At 41.0% G+C, this 23,738-nt stretch overlaps 1 protein-coding gene and 1 pseudogene across 6 annotated transcripts in view; both read left to right on the top strand.

Moving 5' to 3' along the window:
- The first annotated feature begins 20 nt into the window (after nt 1-20).
- The window catches only part of Hmgxb3 (HMG-box containing 3), a 54,249-nt gene continuing 30,531 nt past the window's right edge, over nt 21-23,738 (top strand). For 4 of the 6 annotated variants that reach the window (XM_023715359.1, XM_023715361.1, XM_023715360.1 and 1 more), the window contains exons 1-6: nt 21-552; nt 3,821-3,959; nt 4,846-5,020; nt 7,903-8,394; nt 9,526-9,624; nt 16,853-16,984. In XM_023715359.1, the coding sequence (XP_023571127.1) occupies nt 3,823-3,959; nt 4,846-5,020; nt 7,903-8,394; nt 9,526-9,624; nt 16,853-16,984 (1,035 nt within the window). In that variant the 5' untranslated portion in view covers nt 21-552; nt 3,821-3,822. The remainder of the gene's footprint in view (nt 553-3,820; nt 3,960-4,845; nt 5,021-7,902; nt 8,395-9,525; nt 9,625-16,852; nt 16,985-23,738) is intronic. The other 2 variants (XM_004631293.3, XM_023715363.1) reach the window with 1 other exon arrangement.
- LOC105742167 lies at nt 19,461-20,312 on the top strand (annotated as a pseudogene).

The raw sequence follows: 23,738 nt of genomic DNA on the forward strand, positions 1-23,738 counted from the left end.
CGACGCGAGACAGCTGCGCCTGCGCGCGGGGTGGCGCGCGGTCACGCGCCGCAGGCTGCTTCCGGTGCGCCGCGAGGTCCGCGGGGACGGGTCTCCCTGGCGATCCGTCTGTGTGCTGGTGCCGCGCCTGCTGCTGCGGGTGTCACCAGCCGAGCGCTGTCGCGGCGACGCTCGCGCCCCTGCTCTTCCTCGGGCACCCCGGGGCTTGATCCCCGGGGTGGGTCCTCGCGGTCGTCGGTGGGGATCCTGCCGGGCTAAACTGTGCTCCTGCGCTCGTCTTTCACGACCCCACGGAGCGACCCCAAGAGAGGACGAGGGGGACTCTCGCGACTCCGCGCAGTGCGTCGCCGGCAGGGCCGCGGGGCCGGGGCTTCTCCAGCCCCCGGGATGCGCGCGCGATCCCCTGCCTCCACTTCCTTGTCGCCGGTGTCACGACTGGAGCCGCCTCTCGGCGACAGTGGGGAGCGCCAGCGTGCGGGCCAGCCCTCTCGTCGCGCCCGTGGGCCCGGCGCCCCCGGGGATGTGAGCCGCGCGCCTGCCACGCTCCTCGGGGTAAGTCCCGCCCCTGGGTCCCCCGCACCGCCGGCCTGCAGGGCCCTGCGGCTCGCGGCGGCCTCCTGCCTCTGCCGTGAAGTAGGGCCCGTGCGTGTGCCCGCAGTCCGCGTCTTTCGCACCCGAAAAGGAAAGAAAGTAGCCCAGAGTCAAACCGTGACGTGAGGCCGAACCAACACAGGCCCTCGCAAAAGGGTCCGAGGAGGGTCTGCTGGGTGGTAGTGAAAGGGGCATGTTTCAAGGGCTGCGCCTCTTTTGCGCGAGGGACGTCTTGAAGCTTAGAATAAGTTGCTTATGTTCATAGGGATCCGTGCTGTTGCTGTTGAACAGTGGAACTGTAGCTCGTGCCTCTGTCTGTCCTCCAGAACTCTTGGTTGTAACCTTCATGCGAATCTGTCTTTATTTGCATGCTATACTGAGGCCTAAGATCTGAAAACAAACTTGGTAGTTAAAAAACCCTGGGCAATCTTGCCGCCCCCACCCCGAGGTGGAATAATGACTTTGGTTCTTAATTTATTTTGCTCAGGTTGTTGAGCTTGTATGTGCTATTTTTTATGGACGCTGTCTCGGAGCTACTGCTCCCCACTAGACTTTCAAGAAGGGCCAGGAGTTCAGTTACAAAGGCAAAAAAGTACAGGCCCCACATACTCTTGATTTGAACTGCTACCATTAACCTTTTGCTTACCCAGCGAGGTTGGCGACTGTTCTTTTTACGAGTTGCACTATGGTAGTTACAATACAGGTTGTTTTAGTTTGGGGGAAGTGGTGGAAAAGGAATCATTTAGAAATGACAGTACTATAAAGGTCCTTAGGAATAGTATGTAATTTTTTTTTTTGCTCCAAATGCCTTCAGGGCAGGTTTGGATGGCTTGAGTTGTGGGGATTGAACCACAGCAGCCTGAGCCTGACTGCTTTGTTGAAGCAGCCACTTAAAGAACTGAGCTAAGGGGCAGGCCCCCCAGGAATACTATGTTCTTAACCTGGGTTATACCTTCAAAATTCAAAATGTGCATATGCATTTTCTAAGAGAGTTTTTTTTTTGTTTGTTTGTTGTTGTTTTTTTGCAGTACCAGGGATTGAACTCAGACCCTTGCACTTGCCAGGGAAGCACTTATTCTACTGAGCCATCTCTCTGGCCCCTAAGAGAGTTTTTAAGCTTTCACATTTGTTGAAAAGATACTTGTTTCCCACAAGAATAGGAGCCATTACCTTTACCTTTATCTTACAGTAGAAACTGCTGAGATTCAGGGTGTAATCGCATGGTAAGAGTTTAAAATTGGATCCACGTCTCCTGAGTCCACATAGCCTTCTTTGTCATTAGGTGTGTTGGATACCTTGTCACTTTAGAGTGAGGAGGGTAAATGAGATGCAGCTGGGCTTTGTACTGCCTGTATCCTTTGTTTATCACAACAACTCCCTCTTTCTGGAATCAGAATAAGCTTGCATTTGATAAATTTCCAAGAGCGACTATAATGTCTCCTTGTCATAAACTAAGGTGATTTTTGAGGATTGTTTCTCCCACCAATGATTGAGTTATCACCCCAGCTTAGAACGTGGCCACAAATAAATGAGCTCTTCTTTTGAAGTGTCATGCTATTTCTTTATATCTTCCTTGTAGACATAAAAGCTGCTGGTAGATTGTTTTTTAGGCCAGCAGCAAAGAGATAGCATTGGTCTTTTCTTTCTTTTTTTATATTGTTTTTTGTACAAGGTCCACAGGGTCTCACTACACAGATTGGATCCTCCTGTTTTCAGCCTCCCAAGTGCTGGGATTAGAAGTTAGCCACCACACCCAGTCTGAATTGCCAGCTCAGCATGCCCTAGGGGCGGGGCCAGCATGGCTTGAGGTGCTGGGGACTGAACCCTGGTCCCTGTACTCTGCCTAAGCAGGTGCTTTAATCTGCTGAGCTATGTGGTTGGCCCTACATTGTTCTGTTAAATTATTCTTGGACCTGTACTGTATCACTACACTGGCCATATGTGACTGTGTAATTACAGTTTAACAAAGCAAAATTAATCAGTTCTAAGTAACAGCCTTATTTTGAGTGTATTAATAGGCATGTACAGCTGGTGGCTATTGGACAGCATAGATATAGAGCTTCTCCATTAGAGTTTGTTGAATAGTTCTGGTGTAGAGAGTTGCTCTTAGAGATGGGGAGTGGTGTCATATTAGGAAGGACCAAAGAATTGAGTTTTTACATTTTTCTTTTTAAAAATCTGCCTCTGTTAAGCCCCCATTTGAACCTGGTGGCCTTGGTTTCTGTATATCTTCCTTTTAGACATAAAAGCTGCTGGTAGATAGTTTTTAATAATTAGCCCTTTAATTTGTATAGCACTTGACTGTTCTTAAGTAAATTTGTGTCAGTTATGTGCTTTAAGTGTTATACTATACAACTGGAAAGATGAGTGAAAAATGTTTTTAATATGTAGGATGGAGAGAGACAGAGAGGGAGAGAAAGAGAGAGAGAGAGAATGAATTGAGCATAAAGCATTTTGAAAGACATACCACAAAATTATAGAAGTTGGCAAAGTAAAAATCTCTTGCATATAGATCCTTATTGTATGTTTAAATGAATGAATGAAGCTGTTTGAACTGATGAAACATGAAGGAACAGCCAAAACTTCTACTCTCGGCCAGCTATTCATTTTAGCTTTTCCTGTATGGAATTTTTGTAATGTGGGACTAAAAAGTCATTGAGGGCTGGGGAGATGACTCAGTAGAATAAGTGCTTGCTTGGCTTGCAAGGGCCTGAGTTCAATCCCTCGTTCAAAAAAAAAAAAAAAATGGAGCAGAAAGATTACTGTGTGAATAAAATAAACAAATAAATATGAGTGAATAAATATAAGTGCTTGGTTAAAGAAATCATCTGTTTGTTAACCATATAGATTTCCATATGCTCTAATTCAGAAGTGCTGAACTGGAGTTCTGAAATCTGTATATTCAACTTCAAAGTATCCTATGTACTGCCTAGAATGAAGGATTATTCGATCTGGAGGCTGCTGCCCCTTTAGGGTACTTTTTTTTTTTTTAATGTATTTAGTGCACAGATTGGATTTATAGTGAACCTCCTGTTTTCAGCCTCCCAAGCACTGGGATTATAGGCACAGATCACCACACCCAGTCCCATTCACAGCAGCCCAGGGGTGGGGCCAGCACCACATGCCAAGGATCAAACCCTTGTCCCCTAAGCAGGCGCTTTAATCTGGCAAGCTATCTGGCCAGCCCTTGTGTACATTCTTAAAACTTTGTGTTTGATTTCCTTTCTAGTCATGGATGCATCATATGATGGTACTGAGGTAACTGTTGTGATGGAGGAAATTAAGGAAGTCTACTGTTATACTTCTCCTGGACCACCCAAGAAGAAGAAAAAGTATAAAATACATGGAGAAAAGGCCAAGAAACCCAGGTTAGCCAACATGTTTTGGTTACTGCTGACAGTTATAAAAAGCTGATAAAAAGCTACGTTGAGGAAAACTTTTACCATTTGCAGAGAAAGAATGTTTTGTTGATGTTTTCTCAATGTGTATTAGGGTATCAGGAAAGAGAGACATTGGAAATGGCCAGATTTATGTTAATACTGTATTTGCCATTCCTGCTAGATTTTATTTCCAGATTGTGACAGGAAGCTATACTATACAGATGGTAGAAACTTCATACAGAAGAGCTGCATTATTTTTTTTATTGTACCATTGTTTAAATATTTAAAATATGGCTTTAATGAAATTATGGAATTGTAAGTACTGGTGCCAGTGGTATCTATAGAGAATATCCAGATTGTATTTCTAATCTCTTCACTATGAACAGTGCAGACCTCTTGCAGAAGTTATCAGCATTGGGTCACTTTGATAATTGTACTTAATAAATTTCTCAACTTTGAGGAGATGCATTTGATGAGTTAGATGACCAAAGGCTGTATAGAGCAGTAAAGAGCTTGGGCAATAAGCTGCCTGAGTAACCTTTCTCTGAGAGTAGAATGACAGAACACCTGGACCTTTCTTTGCCTATATTGGATTTTAAAAGTTGTCATTCCTACAGAAAACATGATCTGTGGTACACCAGGTAAACGTTTGTTTCCAGTTTCTGAGAAGAGAACAGACAACTTACCATTCATTTTGCCCACATGCCACCTGGGGTATGATAAATGTTTCTTTGTTTGACTTTCAGTCCCTTTTAGATAAATGCTTTGGATTAAGAAGCTGGGTTTTGTATCATCCTCCTGACTACCCAGTCCTTAACCATGTAGTACTTGTGGTTGAATAAGGGAAAGCTTGAAGACATCATTGCTTCCTCAGGTCTGCTTACCTTTTATACTACTACGACATCTACCTGAAAGTGCAGCAGGAGCTTCCCCACCTCCCGCAGTCTGAGATCAATAAGAAGATTAGTGAGAGTTGGAGGCTTCTCAGTGTGGCCGAGAGGAGTTACTACTTGGAGAAAGCCAAACTAGAAAAAGAAGGTTTGGATCCTGTAAGTGTCCCTCTGCCCCAACCTAATTCCTCTGTTGGTTCAATGGGGAAACCTTTGGGGAGGCCAACATGCCTGTTTTCCTGTCTCCTTTTCTTTGGGAAACACCATTTTATCTTTCTTGAGCCTCCTTGTTTCCACTTTGATGATGCCTTACACTCTTGTCCTCTTTGATTGCCACAGTACCTGGAGCTGATATTTCCTGTGTTCTCTGCAGTGATTCTTAGGTCCCTCTTTTGAATTTTAATATAATTTAAAGGCTATTATCCTCATGGATAGGAAGTGATATTTTCCTTTAATATACTGCCTTATAAGGGCATTTCTCCATCATGTTTTCATATTACAAACTGAATGTAGTATAATTTGTGTTTTACTGACTGCTATTAGTTACAATCAGGCTTTCATTTGTAGAGGTAAGATACAGCTGCCTTTTTTTTTTTTAAATAGCAGGTTCTTGTGACTAATGGTGGTTGTGAACTGTAGTATGCTAGAAGCAAAATGCAGGGTTAAGGCCAAAGGGATAGAGGAAACTGAGGGTTTGAGTGCTTGGATAAAAAAAACCAGTAAGAAAGCAGTTAGGATTATGTTTGTCAGCTGTTGTGTTATTTCTAGTTCACAGTTACAAAGTATGCTGGATACTATGCAGATTGTTCTCTCTCCTTTTTATTTGAACTGCCTGCAGGAACAGTAACCTTGCTGCTGCAGCCGGTAGCCTATAACCCGCAGTCCTTTTTTCCACTGAAGCCATCATCTCTCACTTGTTTTTTGGTAATGTAGAACAGAGGCTCCTCAGGACGGCAGTAATGGTTACTTAGCAGAACAGGATATAGGAGTCCCACTGCCACTGTCATTTAGATGATACTGTCTTTATTGCCTTGACATTTCTCTTCCTCAAAGAGCTTTCTGTTACCTACTCTGGAAGATGCTACTTTCTGCTCCTTCTAAATGATTTGTTTGTAAGCAGTGAATCTGGGAAATAATCCCTGGGGTGGAGGCACATAGAGTCTAAAACAAGTACACCTATCCTCTTTGGTGTCCCCACTATAAAATCTGCAGTCTTAGGAGCTGGCATAGAGCTCAATGGCAGAAGCACTTTAGGACGTGGGAGTTTGTGGGGCCGGTCCTCAGCACTGAAAAAAAGGGAAATGCAGTCCTTTCGTCTGTGATAAAGACAATTTTATCTAATTTTGGAATCCTTTGGTTTTTAAAATCAAGCACTGCCATAGACCCTTATCAACACTTTAAAAATTTTAAGTAAGTCATACACAATGATTCTTCCTTAGCCGCATGCTTATTTAAATCTACCCTCTCTCTGCCATTGCTTGTGTGAAGGTGAGCCCCCTCCCCCCTTTTTTTTTGGTGGCTGGCTCAGCGTATCCTAGGGTTGGGGCTGGCATGACATGTGATGACTAGGATCCAACCTTGGTCCCTGAGTGCTTGTCTAAGCAGGCGCTGTAGACCCCTGAGCTATCTTGCTGGCCCTGAGCTTTCTATCTTTCTACACAGAGAGCCTTTTGGAGTCCTTTTTGATCTCTTGCCAAGAGCAGTGCTTATGGTTCCATTGGTACTTCTTCTAGTCTGTGAAAGTAATGCTGTCTAGTTCCTCTGCTTGGATTTAAGTCTAGGCCATCCTATATATTTGCCACCAGTTAGTCGGGTTCCATTAACCTGTGTGTTTCAAAAGGTGACTTGAGAATGTCATTACCTCTCCCATAAAGGTTCCATCAAGGATTCAGTCTGTCTACTTTCAAGTGTCATCTGAGTGGTTTTCACTTTTATCTCTGAGTTCTTCCTTTGTGTGTTAAGTAGTCTTATTGATGTCTTGGTTTTGATTTAAGGATCCTTTTGTAATTGATTTTAGTACTCCTTTTAAAAGATGTTTCTGAAATTATGTTTTGTTCCTTTGAACTTTGGTTTTCACTTAACTCTGAACTTCTATTTTCTTCACTGGGTGACATTCAGTTTTAAATTGAATAATACAAAAATTTAGGGGGGTTGCTTTTGATTTTTTTGGTGTCAATTAGCCAGTAGGGTTGTCAGCAGTGTGTGCTCTTCTTGGTCTGTAGAACACTTGACCTGGAGTACAAATCTTTGCTACTTACTGATTTTGTGTTTTGAAAGTATAACTCTCAAGCATCAGCCTCAATGTCTTTATGTGTTAAATGAAAATAATAACAGTTTCTCGTTTAATAGTGTTGTTTTTGAGATGAAACTAACATTTTCTAAACTTCAAAGTGCTAGGTCAGTTTTAAGACTTTAAAAAATATGTTCAGGACCTCATAAGACAGTCCCTGCTATGTACTTTCTCTCACAGAGCTTTTTCATCTTTGTGAAGTGTACATCCTCTTGTACATAAGTCTGGAGAAAACTGATAGCTTGATTGGTATGTTGAATTTCACCTTAGCCTGATGGTTTGATGCTTTTGAGGCTTTTCTTTTTAGCATTACACATTCTGGTATTTAAATCTATTTTAATGCTGTTTAGGAATCTTAAAGTATCAAAACTGAAAAGAATGTTATAAATCGTTAGATTTAACTTTTTTGTTTTACATATGGGGCAGCTGAGACCTGGGGTGGGGTTGGGGGACACAGTATTTCAAGACCATCTCAGACCTTGATCCAGCTTGCAGTTTTAGATGCCCAAATCAGTGCCCTGTCCACAGTGTAATCCATGGTATTTCTGTGTGATCAAGCAAGCAAACTCCATTGATTTAAATAAAGATGATACTGCTGTTGGCAGAGGCTGGTCCTCTAGGTTAGAAAGTGGAGTCTTTTTTTCTAGTCACATTAACAGAAAAAACAAACAAACAAGCTAGTAGATATGCTTTTATGTGACCTTGGTTCATTTATACCTGCCTGTCTCCTTCTTGGCTTCTTTACTCTCAGAACACTAAGCTCTCTACAGTGACTGCTGTGGTTCCAGACATCCCAGGTTTCCGCAAGATCCTTCCCCGCTCAGAATACATCATCATCCCTAAGAGTAGCCTCCAGGAGGATCAAAGCTGCTCTCAACTGGAGCTGTGTGTAGCTCAGAACCAGATGTCCCCTAAAGGACCTTCTGTTGTAACTGCCCCCGAGACAGTGCCCAGCCATGTGGGCCTAGCAGAGCAGTGCCTGGCTGAGGAGACTCTGGCGGAGGAGGTGGGAGCCCTTGCTCAACCAGGTGCTGTTCAGGAGATTACTACTTCAGAGATCCTCACCCAGGATGTACTCCTGGAGGAGGCTTCCTTGGAGGTCGGGGAGAGCCACCAGCCTTACCAGACAAACCTGGTAATTGAAGAGACCTTACTGAATAGCACCTCAGAACTTCCCACTGGAAACCTGGCTGTGCCCCGCACCCAGGCTGGGGAGAGTGTGTCGGTGGTGACAGTCATGAGGGTAAGTGGTGTTTTGCTTTATATGGAGTTACTAAAAAAGCAGCCAGCAGTGTCATTTGGAGCAGTGGTAGTTAAGAGCATTGCATGGCTCTTCTAGTGCCGTTATGGCATTTCCCTTGGACATTTCTCATCCCTGAGCTTGCTCCAAAGTTCTCAGTTTCTTGGGCTCTCTTACCAACTCTTCTTTACCCAGCATTAGCAAGAAAATTGGAAATGATATTTAGGGCTATCCATGTGTCAAAGCCCAGATCTTCCAGGTATTAGTATCAGGAGTTTGTGTTCCTGATGATTACTTCAGCAAATACAGTGACATCTTGAAATCTATATGAGAATCATTAAAATGTGTTCATAGGAATAGATGGAGGAACAAAGATAATCTCTTCAAGGCTAGGTTGACTATGGTAGTAACTGAAAAAGAAGAGCAAGTCCCTATGCTTGCCTGAGAGCTATGCTAAGTTGAGGGGAAAGCAGCAGTTTCATTTATTTTGCAGCCTAGTCCCCTGAAAGTAGGGGAACTACCACTGTGGCCTGTTATATAAGCCTCTTTTACTCTGGGTAGAATATCATCCTCAGATAGATGGATGTTCTGTTTAGGTTAAGAGCCCAATACCCACTAGCCCATATTCCTCTGAGAAGTTCATCTGAGACTGAAAAATCCTAGTTTTATTTATGGCCTCATTGTTAATGAAGTGGGCCACTAGCCTTAGCATTACTAGCATGCCAAGCACATTTGACAAGGGCATAAGAATTGGAACTTCTCAGGGCTGGGGATTTGGCTCAGTGGTAGAATGATTGCCTAGCAAACTGGAAGCCCTGGGCTCGGTCCTTGGCACCAAAAACAACAATAACAAAAAAGAATATGGACTTCTCACTAAGAGCTTATGTGATCTGGGAAGTTCAAATCTCTTAGAACTTTAGTTTTTTTGTCTATAAAATTAGGATAGCACATTTTCTATGGTGATTTTCTTTTTGTTCCTAAACTTTATTGTGAGATAATTTTGGATTGATTTGGTAAGTATGTTGGATAAGCACATTATGGGTACTGGGCTCAATCCAGTCTTCCAGTATTGGCACTGGCCCTGGATGTTCTATATTCTGTTGCAGTGAAACTGTCCTTTTCTGTTGCCCACAGGATTCCAGTGAAGGTAGCTCCTCTTCACCAGCCACACAGTTCATCATGTTGCCTGTGCCTACTTACTCAGTTGTGGAAAATCCCTCTCCCATCAAACTGGTTAGTACATGGAGAGTTTTCAGTAATCAGGGCTCCATAAGCATCCTGTTCCAAATAGTTTTCTAAAAGTCTTAGCACCTTAGGGTCCCTGGGATTGGTAAAGGTTCAGGATTTAAGTGACCTATGTGTTCTAAAACACAGGGTGTAAACCTATGTGTTCTAAAACACAGGGATTCTGTAGGTAGAGCCCAGAAGATCCACGAATTCCTCTCCAGTTGTGTACAGACTACTAGAGAGCATTGTCCTGCAATCATTTTGATTGCTTTTATCAGTTTTTTGTATGCAAACATAATTTTGAAAAATTGAGGAGCCACTGTTCTAATTAAATACTTGTAACAGATTCTTTAAAAGACTCAGAGAAAAGAAAGGAATTTCAAGACTACTAAGCCAGAGCCAGGATTCTGCATTCTTGATGTTTTTCTCCTCCTTCCCTCCCTCCCTCTCCCCCTTCTCCCTCCCCACCCCCCGTTTTCTCTTTTTGAGACAGTATTGTGTTACGCAGTTCAGGCTGGCATTGAACTCTCTTTGTAGCCCTGGCTGGCCTTAAACTCACACTGATGCTCCTGCCTCAGCCTCCCGAGTGCAGGGATTACAGGCATGCAAAATTACAACCAGTTGGATTCTCAATTGATGGTTTTTTTTTCCATCAAAATACTTTTATGTTTGATCTGAGGTTTATCCCTAAATATTTTTATGTTTTGAGTCTTTTGTAAGTCCTACTTCTCAATTTTCTCTCATTGTTTCCTGCTACTTGTACTAATGCAGGTGTGTGTGTATATATATTTATTTATTTTCACATATATGTTATATGTATATGTGTGTGTGTGTGTGTGTGTGTGTGTGTTACATCCTACAACTTTTGTGAACTCATTTATTAGTTCTGGTAGCTGTTTTGTAGATTCAGTTGGATTTTCTATAAAGGCCATCATGTCTGTGAGTAAAAGTTTTAGTTTTGTATCTTCCTTTCTAATCCAGCTTCGTGATACTTTTTTCTTGCATTACTGTGTAGAGACCCTGTAGTATAAAGCTCAATAGAAGTGCTAAGAGCAGATGTATTTGTCTTTTTTTTTTTTTTTTTAATGTATTTGGTTGTACAGAGTCTCTCTATGCAGCTCAGACTCATGGTGATCCTCCTGTTTTCAGCCTCCCCAGCGCTGGGATTATAGGCATGTGCCACCATTCCTGGATTTGGTGGCCAGCTCAGGGAGCCTGGGGGCAGGGCTGGTGCAGCCTGTGGTGCTGGGGATAAAACCCTGGTCCCTGCTCTTGCCTAAGCAGAAGCTTAGTTCGGTGAGCTAACTTTCCAGCCCCTGTATTTTCTTTTCTTTTTAATAGAAGCCTTTTATCAAATTCAAGAAGTTTCCTTATTTTACTGATGTGTTAGGAGTTTTTATTAGGAATAGATGTTTGATTTTTGTCAGATACTTTTTCTGTGTCTGTTGAGATAGTTCAATGGGTTTTCTTTCTTAGTTTGTTAATTTGGTGAACCTCATTGTTTTTCAGATGTTCAACCAACCCAGCCTTACTGGGGATAAAACTTATTTGGCAATAATCTATTTATCCCTCTTACATACTGTTGGATTTGATTCATTAAAATTTTGTTCAGAATTTTTGAATCTGTGCTCATAAGAGACATTGCCCTCTAATTATCTAGTACTGGGGCTCAAACTGGGGACCTTGTACTTGCCAGGCAGGTGCTTACGCTGCTGAGCTCTCTCCCCAGCCACATTATTTCTTAAATGTTTGATTTTCTAGTGAAGTTATTGGAGCCTGGAGTTTCTTGTTTTGGAGAGATTTTAGATACTATGTAATTCAAACCCTTCTTGCACAATGTAGCAAAGAGATGTATGCAATGTTGACAGTGAAGAGCAAGGCTCCTCCTCTCCTTTTAAGGTTCTGGTTGTTTTCTTTCTCACTTTTTGTAAAATTAGATTTTATTGGTACATTTTAGATACATATAATGATCACATTTGTCAGAGGATTTGTACGTGCACATGATATGACTTGTTTGTTTTTCCTATTCCCCACCCTTCCTTTAATCCTTCTTCCTCTTCCCATTTACAAAAACTTTAGGTCATGTTTTACTTGTCTCTTTCATTTTTTACTTTTTCCTTTCCTTACCTCCTTCCTTCTCCTTTGTTTCCCTCCCCATTTGAACATTCTAGAGTTCTCTTTGTGGGAATATTTTTAACTGCAAGTACAATTTTTAAATTACATATAGGATTATCTATATTACCAATAGGTAATATGGTATTTTTGAGTAAGCTTTTGCTATTCTGTCTTCCAGAGAATTTGTCATTTATTAGGTTGTCAGTTGAGTTGATGTAATATTCCCTTATGATCCTTTTTTCAAATAAAATAATATATGATGTAAAATTTATTAAAGAGTTTAAGTGTACAATACAAAAAAGTGTACAATACAGTGGCATTAAATAAATTCCAAGAACTTTTTCGTTGTTCCAAATAGAAACTGTATATCCAGAGCCTCACTATGTAGTTCAGGCTGGTCTTGAACTCATTATGTAGCTCAAGCTGGCCTCAAACTCATGGTGATCATCTCTCCTAGGCCTCTGAAGAGTATGGGATTACAGGTATAAACCACCATGCCTCAATCACTCTTTTTTTTCTTAAGATACTGACATTAATTACACCTGTTTTCTTTTCTAATATAGATGCTTAGTGCTATAAATCTTCTGCCAAATACTGCTTCAGTATCATCCCATGAATTCTGACATAGTATATTTTAATTTTGATTCCAAAATACTTTCTGAGTTACTTCTGTGTATTTGGTAGAGTCTTACTATACAGCTAGGACTCATAGTGATCCTCCTGTTTTCAGCCTCCCCAGTGCTGGGATTGCAGGCATGCACCACCACACCTGGTTTGAGTTACTTCTGTATGTTACTTATTTTCCAAATATTTGGGTATTTTCCAGATATGTTTCTATTATTGTTGTTGTTGTTATTATTATTTATTTATTTATTTTTTTGGTACCGCAGATCAAGCCCAGGACCTTATGCTTGCCGGACAGACACTTATACTGCTGAGCTATCTCGTCAGCCCTACATTTCTATTATTGATTTATAATTTTTTTGTGGAGGGCCGGCAAGATAGCTTAGTGGACTAGGCACCTACTTTGGCAAGTGCAGGGACCAGGGTTTAATTCCAGGTCCTGCATGCTGTGCTGGCCCCACCCCCAGGGCTTGCTGAGCTGGTGACAAGAGTCTGGGCATGGTGGTGCACGCCTGTAATCCCAGCACTGGGGACGTTGAAACTACATGTCCAAGCTGTGTAGTGACACCCACCTGCCTGGCAAGCGCAAGGTCCTGAGTTCAATCCCTGGTACCACAAAAAAAAAAAAAAAAAAAAAAGAAAGAAAGAAAAAAAGAAGAAGAAGAAAACAAAACAACTCTCTTCCATAATTTCTTTTGTGGCCAGAGCCTTATGGTTTATGATACCTGAATCTTTTCAAATTTATTGGGATTTGTTTAATGGCCCAGAGTATGGTTTGATAATTGCTCTATGTACATTTCAAGGGAAGGTATTTTTGCTGTTGGAGTATTCTATACATGTCATATTGAGTCAGTTTGATTGATGGTGTTCTTCAACATTTTTTTTTATAGTCCTCACTTCCTATTTACTTGTTCATCGATTATTGAGAAAAGGCATCCAACCATTACAGATTTGTTTCTTTTCTTCAGAACAGAATCTATTGGAGAATGAAAGCATCTGTGTAAGAGAGACTGAAAGGGACGAGAGTAGGTTGTCTATCTAGTTCTTCTTACAGTTATGTTATTTTTGTAATTCTCCTTTTTTATTTATTTATTTATTTATTTATTTAATGTATTTGGTACACGGTCTACAGTGTCTACAGGGTGTCACTATGTAGATCAGACTCATCATGATTCTCCTGTTTTCAGCCTTCCAAGCGTTTGTGTATTTTGATTCTTATTGGTTGCATAAATATTTAGGGTTGTTAGGTGCTCTTTTTTTTTTTTTTTTTTTAGGTGCTCTTGATGAATTGACCCCTATGTTATGAAGTGACCATTTTTATCTCCAGTAATATTATCTGTTTGAAATCTTCATTGATGTCCAAATTTTTTTATTAGTGTGATGTCCCTTTTTCCATTCTTTCATTTTGAACTGGTTTACGTCTTTATATTTACAGTGGATTTTCTCTCCACCACCCTATGGCCAACATATAGTTTTGACACAAAAGCAAGACCTCACAATTTATCTTTTAAATAGAGAATTTATGTTTAATATTATTGATTCATTAGATTTAGATCTGTTATCTGTTTGTCCCATATGTTTTATTATCCTTTCTTTCAATTGAATTATTATGAATCTGTTTCTCATTTTAATGGCTTATTACCTGTTGACCTTATTTTGGTTATTTTAAATTTGTTTAAAGTAATAGTAGGCATTTTTAAGTTTTGTGTATATATATATATATTTTTTTTTTGGCTGGCTCAGCCCACCCTGAGGGTGGGGCTGGCATGGCATGTGGTGCTGGGGATCAAACCGCAGTCCCCTGCACCTGCCTAAGCTTGCCTAAGCAGGTGCTTTAGACCGCTGAGCTATCTCCCTGGCCCATGGTATGCATTTTTAAATTATCACAGTTTTGTCTTACCTTTAAAAGGCACTGCTATAGATAAGCAATGTATTCTGGTTGTGTTTTGTTTTCAGTACTGGGGATCGAACTTGAGACTTTGCACTTGCCAGGCAGTTGCTTATGCCGCACTAGCTATCTCCCTGGCCCATCAGTGTATTCTTTGTGTGGTTTTTATTATTGTTGTTTGAGATGGGATCTCATTGTGTTATCCAGGTTGGTCTTCAACTCAAGGGATCCTCTCTCCTTACCCTCCCAAGTAGCTGGGACTGTAGGGATTGGGTAACTGTTTGGTTAAACAGTATGCTTTTGGTTAAGACAGATGGAAAAGGGGTAGCCACTGTTATCTCCATTCATGGAGAAAAAGCTATTCGTCTTGAGCCCTTGTGGTCCCAGAAGTGACTGTTCTTCCCTGGGGTGGTGGTGCTCACGTGTAATCCAAATACTTGGGAAACTGAGGTAGGAGTATTGCTGCAAGTTTGAGGCCACCCTAGGTCACATAGTGAGTTCAAGGCCAGCCTGAGCTACTTGAGACCCTGTCTCAAAAAACAAAATAACAACAAAAGAAATGACTGTTCTGCCATGCTTTAATAAGTTATTAGCCAAGCCACCATGGTGGAGCATGCCTATAATCCCAGCACTCAGAGTGAGGCTGGATTTCAAATTCTAGGCCACCCTACAGAAGCAAGACTGTCTCAAAAAAACCCAAACCAAACAAAAAACCCTAGGAACAAACCAAAGTGTCAGTCAAGATCTTCTTGAATACGCCCAACAGTGCTCAGGATCTTCTGGAAAAGTGTTTTGTGCGTAATACGAGGTAATAAAATACTGTGGAATATTAGCATTTTTTCTGAAGTCATTATTATAAGCTACTCTAGGAGTATTTCCAGGTTTATATTAATATACTCAGAGAAATTTCAAGATTCATATTAATTTACTCAAAACTAAGGTTTCTGAAGTTTTTATTCTGCTTCCTCGGGATGTTCAATAAGAAGATTCTATATTGAGCTGTAGTTTGAGAAAAAGATGAGATTTTGCATCCCAGTAATAATACTTTCTTGCAAACTTATAGAATCTTTAACAATTTAATAAGTGGATGCTTCCTCATTCTTTACCCATGCTCCTCAAGACATTCCTGTGAAATAGGAAAAGCAGAGAAATTTACAGAAAAGGAAACCAGGGGCCCTAAGTTAAGACGATTTACCCCAAGGTCATTCAGTGTTTGTGGCAAGGTTTGAACTTAAAGACTGGTCTCCTTTAGCGCCACATCTCTACAGTTGTCCTTGACTTAGTACCATTAGAGGAAACAGCTTTTCTTCAGGCTTCCTTGCAGAGGTAGCTGATGTTAGTTTCTTTCCTAAGGGAGGTTTTTGATTTTTGGCCAGGCTAAGGAAGCTGGGAATACTAAGTAAACATGTACAAGTGACAGGACACATCTGATGGGGAATGTTTTCTTTCCCATATTCATGTAGAAATGGGCCATGTATAATAAATGAGTGGTTTCTGTTTGTTTCTGGAGTGTAGTAACTCACTGTAATACACTTTGCTGGAAGGGAGATCAGCAGAGATGGTGGAGGCAGTGGTTGCCTATACTCATGCAAATAACTTCATTCCTATTCAGTATCAAAGGACCTGGTTTCTGTTCCTAGATTTTTTTTTTTTTTTTGTCTTTACCCTCAGTAACCATGGATCTATTTTTATGTCCCTGAATTCAAGGTTCTGGGTTCTCTGATTTTTTTTTTTTTCTTTTTTTGGTTCTCTGATTTTTAATTACCAAGAATAAAGATCAGGCAATTTTTTTGAAGTATTCAGAGCTAGAAGGAACAGGTAGGTGCATAGAATTAATTGCACACCAAACATCCAGATATAAATTCTGGGGTCTAGCTTGCCCTGAGTCACTTTGAGACAAAGCTTTTAACTACACTGAACCTCAGCAGTAATAATAGCAACTAAATAACAGTGCTGAGAGTATTAAATGAGTTATTGGCATTGTTTAGCACTGTCTCGCTCTGGGGCAGAAAATGCCATCCTCCCTCCCCTCCAGCTAGCGTACTTCAGTTTCCCAGCTGCCCAGGTAATTGGTCCTGTTGCAGTTCCTGTTGCTCCCGTCTCTTAGAAACGGCTGGTCACTGTGATGCATAGCTGTCACTATGAAGCAAATTGTACAAACCAATTCCCAATGGACGAGGCAGTCTGCCTCTACTTCCTGCTTGCTTATGCAGTATAAGCCCTAGACCACCAGAGATTGGGGCCTTGTATTCTGGGAATGATCCTGATCAGTGCCCATTGATGTAAATAAATCTGCTTCCAAATCGGGGGTGTCATTTAGCTGTTTCTGCTTGTTTGCAGTACCTTGCTCAATTAATAGCAACTACAGTGTCTTCATTATTTTGGCACCCAACTGTGTTAACTGTGAGCAGCTGTCTTTTTTCCTTTTGAACTCGTTTCATTTTTGACAAGAAGGACTTGTATATTAGAATTTTGTAGTGTTGCCCTTTTGTGATACCGTGAATAGCTGTTCTTTTATAAACTGTATCCTAATGTTGTGGTTGTAATGAACAACAGGGTCTGATAGAGATTGGTCATGTTTGGTTTTTATGCTTTTTTTTTAAACAGACGACTACCTATACCCGCCGGGGCCATGGAACTTGCACCAGTCCAGGTTGTTCCTTTACATATGTCACCAGGCATAAACCACCTAAGTGCCCAGCCTGTGGTAATTTCCTAGGCGGAAAGTGGATCCCAAAGGTAAGGCCCTTTGGCTCTCATTGCTTTGGAAGCTTAACCAAGTAAGCTTCCTGCTCCTCTTAGGGACAGATCACTTTTTTGTTTTTGTTTTTTGTTTCTTTTGAGAGCAGTTCTCACTATATAGTTCAGTATGTAGTGCAGGCTGGCCTCCTGCCTCAGCTCTTGGATATTGGGATTATAGGTGTGTGCCATAGACAGATCATGTTTTAAAAGTAAATATTCATTTTTATTTTGACAAGTAAATGCTTATTGCTGTAAATAGTTGGTTTAAGGAAGAAAAACAATGAAATGTTAGCCATAATGTTGTATCATCCAAAGAAAAGCCATTATTGATTGTATTTTCTCGTAGTCTTTTTCTGTAAGTTCTCTATCTTGTTTCTTTCAACTTACCAGTAAATATTCTCTTTCTCTCTCTCTCTCTCTCTCTCTCTCTCTCTCTCTCTCTCTTTTGTTTTTTTGTTTTTGTTTTTTTGTTTTTTTTTTGTCTTTTTGAGACAGAATCTCACTATATGCAGTTCAGGCTGGCCTTGAGCTCACTTTGTAGCCCAGGCTCATCTTGAACATGTGACAATCATCCTGCCTCAGCCACCTGAGGGCTGGGACAACTGGCATGCATCTCCTCACCCAGTTGGATATTGTTTAAAAATCCTGTCTTTTATTGCTTCATAATTTCCCACGAATGACTATATTATATTAATTTACTTCCTGTTAGTCTTGAATTTTAATAATTGCCTTCCATACTGATTGTATACTTACTATTTTTTTTAAATTTTATTTATTTATTTATGTGTGTGTGTGTGTGTGTGTGTGTGGCCAGCTCAGCCCACCAGGGGGCGGGCTGGCTGGCATGTGGTGCTGGGGGATTGAACCATGGTCCCTGGGCTTCGCTAAGCTTGTTCTAAGTAGATGCTTTAGACCACTGAGCCATCTCACCAGCCCCCTGTATACTTACTATTAACTCATATCATTTCACACCTTCACTCAAGGTTTTTTCCTAAAATTCTTCTTAAAAAGTGGAAATTCTTAACTTGAAATTCCGGTTTCTGTGGCCTCTTAAAATTTTGTTTTTTTGAGATAGGATCTCACCATGTAGTGTAGACCAGCCTTGAACTCACTATGTAGCCAGGCCGGGGTTGGCCTCACAGCGATGCTCCTCCCTCAGCCCCAAGTCCTGGGCTCACAGGTGTGCGCTGCCATGTCTGGCTCCTGTAGCCCAACTCTTACAGTGTATATCTTTGCCTCCCCTGCATTCCTCCTCTCCCCTTCCCTTACCACACTCCTTTTTTTTCTCTCTCTTGTCTCTTTTTTAGCCAGATTAATATGTGTCTGAAGTAAGCACATGATACTGTAATGTGTGATGACTAACTATAAATATTCTTCCATGAAACATCTGTAGGTTTTCATTGGAGAGAATGATCTCTCTATATGCCTTTAAACACTTACTTAGCCATCATTACAGTTTGACAGTGTTTCTGTTTATGCTATGTCGTGGCCTTTAAACCTCCTGCAGCTTTTAGCCATATGTGATGCTCAATAAATAAATAAGCATCACAGTTAGGACTCTGTAAAGTTCAGTGCAGTGTGTTATTATTCACTTATATGCTTGGCACTGACTAGATAGAATATACTACTACCCATGCTTTTATTTTATTTTTGATTTATTTGGGACAGGGTCTCACTGCAGTTCTGACTTGTAGTGATCCTCCTGTTTTCAGCCTCCCTTGCACTGGGATTACAGACATGCATTGCCATGCCTAGTCTCTCCTCATACTTTTTATATGATTCTAAATTTTAGGTCCAGGGCTGGAGAGATGGCTCAGTAGAATAAGCGCTTCCCTGACAAGCACCTGAGTTCAATCCCCAGTTCTGGAAAAAACAAAACAAAAACAAAAACAATTTTAGGTCTAAAATATATGGTATGTGTGTGATTAATTCTGAATGAGTTCAGACAGGAAAAACACAAAGACTAGAATAGTGAAGGAAGGTTTAGTAAAATAGATTTTTGTTTGTTGGTTTGTTTTTGGTGGAACCGGAGGTTGAACTCAGGCCCTTATGCTTGCCAGGCAAGCTCTTACTGTACTGAGCCATCTCCCTGGCCCCAAAACAGATGATTTTGAAGCCTCAATTAGTTTGTCTAGGTCAGTAATAGTAAGCCTTTTAGAGACCGAGTGCTTAAACTGCAGCTCACTGATTTATTACAAAGTGTCAACACTGCAGTTAAACCTGAATGTGAGGTTTTAGTTTAGAAAAAAGAACCCATGCACTTGGGTCTTTGGCTGGTAGAGAGGGCTGTGGGTGCCCATTGTGCCACATGTACTGTAGCTTACCACCTCTGGCCTAAGTCTATAAAATTGGCTTGGGTAGGATTGTGGCTGGTTGTCATGTGTTTAACTCAGCATGATCCTCTGAGATACCAATTTATACAGGGGCAAGGATTACTTTGGCTAAGAATTTAGCCAAAATATATAGTCAGTCCATGACGTAGATATAAAATATCCCTGAAAAGTGTCAGGTGTTTGGCCACCTGGCCTCCCTTTAGGAGCCAGCCATGGGACCCCAAGTGCACAGGAGAAGAGGGGTAGTGGTAGGGGTGGGGGTGGCCTGGTGCACAACTGCCTTCAAGGCTGTGTACCCAGCTGCATTGTGGGAGTTTGACTTGGGTGCTATCAGCTGCTGCCTGGGCTCACAGCTCTGTAGGAGTCATGACTGATGCTGAAGTCATAAAGAAACTAAAGAAAAAAAAGAAAGAAAGAAACTAAAGAAATGTCTCCTGATTGATGGAGATGGTGCTGGAGATGATTGCCCAATTAGTCTGCTAGTGAAAAGTTTCTTTAAGTGGTGCACCTCTGGATCCCAAGAAGAGGGATATGGCCAAGACCAATGTAAGCTGTCCTAATGTGAGATTTTGGTGGGTAAAACTTTACTGGTGTGTATGATATGAATCTCAGGGAAATGGAAAACTATGAAAAAATTTATAAAGAAATAGAGCATTACAGGAATACATGAAAAACTTGCTTAGTGAGAAAAACAAATTCTTTAAGCAAAACAAATATGAAAACATTACCAAGAATGTGATGCTTTGATAAAGGTGATGCAGCATCATCCAACAGGAATGAGACCTTAAAGGATACAGAGGCTCTGGGGAAAGATTTGAGCATCTTTCAAATGTTAAAGAAAGCATGGACGACAAGCTGGAGTTGTGACAGAAAGTTTCGTGTTCTTCTTAGCACCACCCATGAACTTCAGCAAACACTGGGAAACAATGAAGAGCTCTGGAAAGTAGAAGAAGTGCAAGAAACAAGCATAAGAAATGGATCCTAAGCCATAGCAAGTTAATCGCTCAGCATTCCCAAGAATATTGAAAGAGCTACATAATCTTAGTGTGTTTAGAATTTGTTATGCTCTTGAAATATTTAAAGTTTTGTTAGAGAATACTTTGCTTTTAAATATTAATACTTATTTCATATTTCTTCACATAAAGGAAAATGACTTCAGTATTTTGTTATTGAACCATTTTTAAGTTTATTTTTTTAAATGTATTTGGTATAGGGTCTCAGTACATACGTAGCTGGGACTCATAGTGATCCTGCTGTTTTCAGCCTCCCCAGTGCTGGGATTACATGCATGTGCCACCATGCCCAGACTAGGGGCTGGGTCAGCATGCAGCAGGGTGGGGGCTGGCTTGGCAGATGGTGCTGGGGATTGAATTTTGGTCCCTGTACTTGCCTAAGTAGGCACTTAGTCCACTGAGCTATCTCGATGGCCAGATTTTTTTTTTTATTTTTAAAAGACGGAAAACACACTCAAATATGTTTAATAAAATGTATTTAAAGACAGCAGAAAAAGTGTTGGGTGTTCAAAACTGAGGCCTGGTCAGAAGAGGCAGGTCACTGGGAGTGTGACTTGGAAAGATATATTCGTGGCCTCCGCTCTTCCCTGCTTCTGGAGATTATGGGTTGAGCAGCTTCTCTTCATGATGCCCTTCCCTCATACTTGTCTGCCATGGAGCCATGGACTAACCTACTGGAGCTATCAGCCGGAATAAACTTGTCCTCCTTGAAGTTGTGGGTGTCAGGTATTTTGTCCCAGTGTTATAGTCTGGTCAGTTGACCAAATTATTTTGCTGCCTTGACAGGGCACATCATGGTGAGAGTGTGTAGTGACACCTGACTAGGACATGAAAGGGGAGAGGAGTGAGGTTCCGTAATTCTGTTAGAGTACATTTCCAGTATACTAAAACTTTGCATTTTGCTCCACTTGAAGGCACCACAGTCTCCTAATAGCACTAGTTTGGAGGGCGAGCTGTTTCTACACAGACCCTTAGGGGACACCTGAGATACAAACGGTAGCATTAATTAGTACAGTGCTGGGGTCAGTGCTTCATTTCAAACTTGGTTCTCATGTGTTTACCTGTATGACCTTGGACAACTTATCTCTTACTTTTTTCTTGATTTAGGTTTCTTCTTACCTGTACATGAAGTTCATAACACTTGTCTTATTAGGGTCATTGGAGGGTTGAATGAAATCATCCATGTAGAGTGGTTGGAACAGTTTCTTATACATGTTAAATCCTCAGTAAAAGGTACCCTGTCATCACTGTATCTAACATTAGTGTAATTGTATCCCTGTTACTGCTATTCATGTTGTCTCTGGGGTTAGGTAGGACCTAGTACTAGTGTCTCAGGAGGTTCCTCTGAGTTCTTGAGCCCTTTTTCTCAAGTGTGCCTTTGAAGCCATCAGTTTATTTCCACTCTGTTCCTTAAAGGTGTTTTGCCAGCTGTGTAGGGTTATTAAGTTGGCTGGCACTCAGAGTCCTTCTTGGGCTTTCTTCACCAGTGCAGAAACACCTCTGTGAAAGGACTTTGTGTCCTTTGCTTTTCAGGGAGGTGAGATGGGCTTTTTTCTTTTGGGTCTCTTTTTACTTTGTACTCTTGCACTTCTCACATGGGCATGCCTGTGTATGTGTATTTTGTTTCGTTGAACTGGTTTTCCAGTCATGATTCTCTTACTGCAATTGAGCTCATGACATGAAAAGTTTTTTTCCTTAGCTACCTACTCCTTTCTTGACTTGCTCAGTTAGATTCTCCACCTTCCCCCAGCAGTCAAATGAGTGTGGGAAGAAAATAGTAACATTTCAGCATCTGTGCACTTGTGCATTTTAGGGATAAAAGAGACTGGTGATCAGTTAATTCATCTCTTAAGGTTTCTAGCAGAGGAGAAAGATGGACTAAAGGGAAATGACCTGTTAACTTCATGCTGGCAACTGCCAGCGCCTTTTCCATTAATCCTTTTTTTCAGGGATTGCTGTGCTATTAACTGCAGAATCTTAAATTTCCTAGTTCTGATTTTTAAGCCTCAAATGCAAATCATTTGTACAAGCTCCAAAAGTGCCTATGTCATCAGGAAGTGACTCATCTATTATATTGTCACAGAGTTCAGACTAGCTAAAGTTAGCCCAAATGTGTGGCATAGTTCCTAGTGAATTGGAAGGGACAAAAGAACATACAAAGTTAGCTCAGGGCTCCATTCTTATGGGCTCTGATGGCAGATATTGCGGTCTGTGAATGGGCAGCTTTTGTATTTGCCTTCATCTTGAAAGAAAGCAACATCTGAAACTATAGGTGGGGCTGGCACTGGTGGCACACAACTATAATCTCATCACTCGGGGAGACTGTGATAGAAGGACCATGAGTTCTCATTAGGGGTGATTCAGAAACTCAGTGAGACCCTGTTTAAAAATTTAAAAATCAATGGGGATATAGCTCAGTGCAGATGCCCTGGGTTCAATCCCAAGCACCATCTACCCAGACAAAGGGTGTGAAGGCAGGGGCTGTGGCTCAGTGATGGGTACTTACCCTGGTTCATCCCTAGCACCAAGAGTATGGAGGATCCGGTGAGATACGGGAATGCTGAGATCACCAGGTAGTGTTTTTGCTCAAATGTCTTACATCATTCTTTCTGCAAAGAATTCTTGTCTGAAATAGCCTACTTAGTAGGCAGTGTTTTGCTCAAAGATTGCATCTCAAGATGCAACTCTAGTCTACTGTTTCTTTGCTGACTTTTCTCTGTCCTGCAGTAAATAAGCTTCTGTGAAATTTAGTTGGAAATTTTTTCCATGTTTACTCATCTTTAGGGGCTACCATAGGTTAGGCTCTGAGAATGTCTTACTGGAGAGTTCTCAAAGATCATCTACTAGTGGTCCTTAGCCAGGAGAAGTACACTGTCCAGGTGGTTTTGGAAATGTGGGTCTGTAACAGGACCATAGTTTTGAATTTATGCTCCTGCACAGTAAGAGCTTGGATACCCAGAATGCTATCTTGCTTTTTTTTTTTTTTTTTTTTTTGACAAACATTGAGAGCCTAAGCCTCTGGCATTTTATGGTAGAAAATGAGGATTTATGAATATTGCCTTACACCATGTAACTAATTAAGAATGAAGTTGAGTATAGATAGACCCCAGCTTTTATGTTTCATGTCTCCTAGTTTATGGAGACACTTTCATGATGCAGATGGGGAAGAAAACTTTCTGAAACCTATCCCAGAGAAAGCCACTGATTTAAAAAATAATAATAATAAGTATACATTTGTGTGTGATGCTGTTTTTTCCATAGTGGTGGTGCTCACTGGATAAAGCTAAGATTCAGAACTTTAAAAATAGGTCTGGGAAAAAAGAAAAGAAAAGAAAAAAAAAAGTAGGTCTGAGATAGCAGATGCAGTTTTTGACAAACTTGCATATTTTCTAGCGCATAATTAGT

The sequence above is a fragment of the Octodon degus genome, unplaced genomic scaffold, assembly GCF_000260255.1.
Source record: "Octodon degus isolate 3935 unplaced genomic scaffold, OctDeg1.0 scaffold00040, whole genome shotgun sequence".
Taxonomy (NCBI): Eukaryota; Metazoa; Chordata; class Mammalia; order Rodentia; family Octodontidae; genus Octodon; species Octodon degus.